The following is a 3,152-nucleotide window of genomic DNA, read 5'->3' on the forward strand; positions in this document are numbered from 1 at the left end:
GTTAGTCAACAGGTGCTTTACGCTACATCGTTAGGCTCATGTCGGCCCATTACCACCACGAATGAGGCACTGTGGCAGATTACGGAAAGAAAGCTAGAGCCACAGTGAAATAAAGAAAGTGAAAATGGATAGGTCACACCCTTAGGGAGTACACAAATAACCTTACAAGATCTGGAATACATTTTCCAGAGAGAGATGAAACTGGGTAGGCGGAAAAAATCCTGAAGATATGTCATGGTTCAAGATTTGGAGAAAATGTAAAGTAAGCTGGCGGGAAGCAAAGCTCAGGTCCAGAAAAGGTTGAGAAGGCGAGCTCTGGGAGAGACTCGACTGTTTACCTCTAATGGGGACGTACGGAGGCATAACTCGGATTCAGGTCACAATCAGTTGCCCTTTTTTGAGATACCTGGCTTAAACAAATGATGACTAATAAAACAGTCTTACAATAAATTCTACTTCAAGAAGGCGTTGATGTTGAGAGGTGTTGACCGAAGTCTCTAATCATTTCTGAGCCATTGGTTTGTGGTGCTGCTGAATTAAGATATCAGTTCTAATTTTACTCCATCTTAAACACAGAGAACTCAGTATTACTACTGGTTCAGTCATGTTGTGCCGGCAGGCATATATCAATATTTCAGCCAACAAAAAATGACATTGATCAATCCAGCCTTTCTCCCTTCAAATCTGCTTTACACATCATACTTACACTTGTGTTTCCTAATATTCTCTTACAATTATGTTTCATCAGGATTAAAAGTAGTCCAACTGGTAAATTAAAACATAAGGAAAGAAGCCATTCATGCATTTAATTTAAAGCATAAATAAGCTGTCAGTCAGTGTTCACGTGAATGGGAAGGAGGATTGGCTTTATTTATTTTTAATCTGGGAAAGGACTCTTTGTTGTGACAGAAGTAGAGTACCATGTTTTCCTGATTTGTTTGTCTGTATCTTTCTATGAGAGACAGCGCTGCAGAACGAGCCAAAAAACAAATACAGATTGACATTTGTTATGACAGAAGCAGAGTATTCATTTGTCATACTGTGCAGGGAATTGTCTTGGTTTTTTGTCTGAGGTTCATTTGAGCACTCAGTCTTAACTTAAATGTGTAGATCTCCTATTGTGAGAAGCACGGGGATGACACGCACATCCCACAGCTGTCACTCTAAACTATATGGATTATGATCTTGAGAGGGATGTGCGGCGCAGTGGATAGAGCCTTGGTGTTCGGATCAGGGTTCAAACCCCGCTGCAGTCAGCATGTCGTTGTGTCCCAAGACACTTCACCCCGAATTGCTCCTGTGGGGATTGCCCACAGTATTGAGTATGTAAGTCACTTGGATAAAAGCGTCTAACAAGTGACATGTAATGTAATGGATGTGTCACTACATGTGTTTTTACTCTCATGAATATGTTGGAACGAATTAACATTTCAGTCAACATTAGTCTCAGTGATTTGAGTAACCCTTCAACTGTTAGACATGTGGCAGTTGGTGAATCAGCAGGATGAGGCTCTTGTACATTTTGCACCATTATGATGTGCTCTCTGTCTTTGTCTTTGCCAGGAAGGGTTTGAAAAACAAACATGTATTCACAGAAACTCTCCCTTTTTCCTCCCTTCCCTGCTTTATCTCTTCTCCTCTCTTTAACCTCCTCTCTTCCTCCTCTCCCCCCTGTTTGCTCTCTCCCAGTTTATCTCTGCTAAACCACGACTGTAGGCCAAACTGTGTGATGGTGTTTGTGGGAACCAAACTGCATCTGAGAGCTGTTCGAGATATCAACCCTGAAGAGGAGGTATGAGCAAAAAAAGTACACACTTCATCCTCCCAACATTAACACTTTGGGAAATGATGACTTTATCGACTATAATGATGCCTCTGCTTTAACGTTCATGTTTTTTACGAGCAATATTTATTAAATGTTTTTTTTATTCACTGTTGTTATTGATGTGCCAATGCCCAAGGCTGTTTGGAATGATCTGACACTAAGAGATCACAGGCGTAAAATCACTGACTATAATGTGAGTTTTGTAATGTTATAATATATGTTGATGGAAGTACAGTAAACCTAATGTTTTTAGTAATCCTGAGCGTTGTAGCAAAGTAAAAAATCATTACAACACAAGCAGAAGATGACACGTCGTAACATGGCAGCGTCTGTCCTCATTTTCCATACTATACCATTCCCTACTGACCATGTAATGAGATGCATACATTCCATCTGGAAGATCCACACACACACACACACACACACACACACACACACACACACACACACACACACACACACACACACACACACACACACACACACACACACACACACACACACACACACACACACACACACACACACACAAATGTTATCTGCTTCACTGTTTTCAGCTGACTATAAGCTACATCGAGACGTTGTCGTTGACTGAAGATCGAATGAGACAGCTGGAGGACCAATACCATTTTACATGTCACTGCCAGCTTTGTGACTCTCAAGAGAAAGTAAGACACACACACACACACACACACATCAATTTGTCAAAGCCAGATTTTTCATGGTTTCAAATATTTACATAATCGTCATTCATTTCCAAACATAATTTATGCCAATGGCTTCATTAACATGGACATAATGATCCAACTGGGAGTGGCACTTGGAGGATAGCATTTATTCAATTTAAGGATGACTTTAACCATAGTTGTATGTCAATTAAAAGTGTAGCTCTAAATTCTGGAGGAGAATCAAGGTTACATATCAAGGGACGAGCAATTTACACATTTTCATTTTGGGGGTAGTGAATTCTTTATGTTTCTTTTGAAAGTATCCTGATAATATAAGTCCAGAGATGTTTGATTACTACATATTATGCAGGTATTCCACACATATATTTTCATACTGCTCATGTATACACTTTATTGAACTATACACTGCTTTGAAATATTGTAGAATGCAGGCTGAAGAAAATACAAAGATATATTCCCAGGAGTAGATGAATCACTCGGTACATTTCTGTTCACTTACAGCACAGACAATACCTTTATTCATAACCTTGAGAGGGCTTGTATTTGATGAAACAATGGAGGGGATGCAGTGGTGAGGGTTACTGTTCGAAATTGATTGGATTGCAGTGTGTTATCTCGCAGTATGAGAAACCACTGTG

At 39.9% G+C, this 3,152-nt stretch overlaps 1 protein-coding gene across 1 annotated transcript in view; it reads left to right on the top strand.

Annotated features, from left to right (window-relative positions):
• smyd3 (SET and MYND domain containing 3) overlaps positions 1-3,152 on the top strand; it is a 96,919-nt gene that overhangs the window by 89,163 nt on the left and 4,604 nt on the right. The window contains exons 7-8 of the mRNA XM_071202706.1: positions 1,690-1,792; positions 2,383-2,493. Coding sequence (XP_071058807.1) covers positions 1,690-1,792; positions 2,383-2,493 — 214 coding nt within the window. The remainder of the gene's footprint in view (positions 1-1,689; positions 1,793-2,382; positions 2,494-3,152) is intronic.

The sequence above is a fragment of the Pseudochaenichthys georgianus genome, chromosome 3 (genome assembly GCF_902827115.2).
Source record: "Pseudochaenichthys georgianus chromosome 3, fPseGeo1.2, whole genome shotgun sequence".
Classification (NCBI taxonomy): Eukaryota; Metazoa; Chordata; class Actinopteri; order Perciformes; family Channichthyidae; genus Pseudochaenichthys; species Pseudochaenichthys georgianus.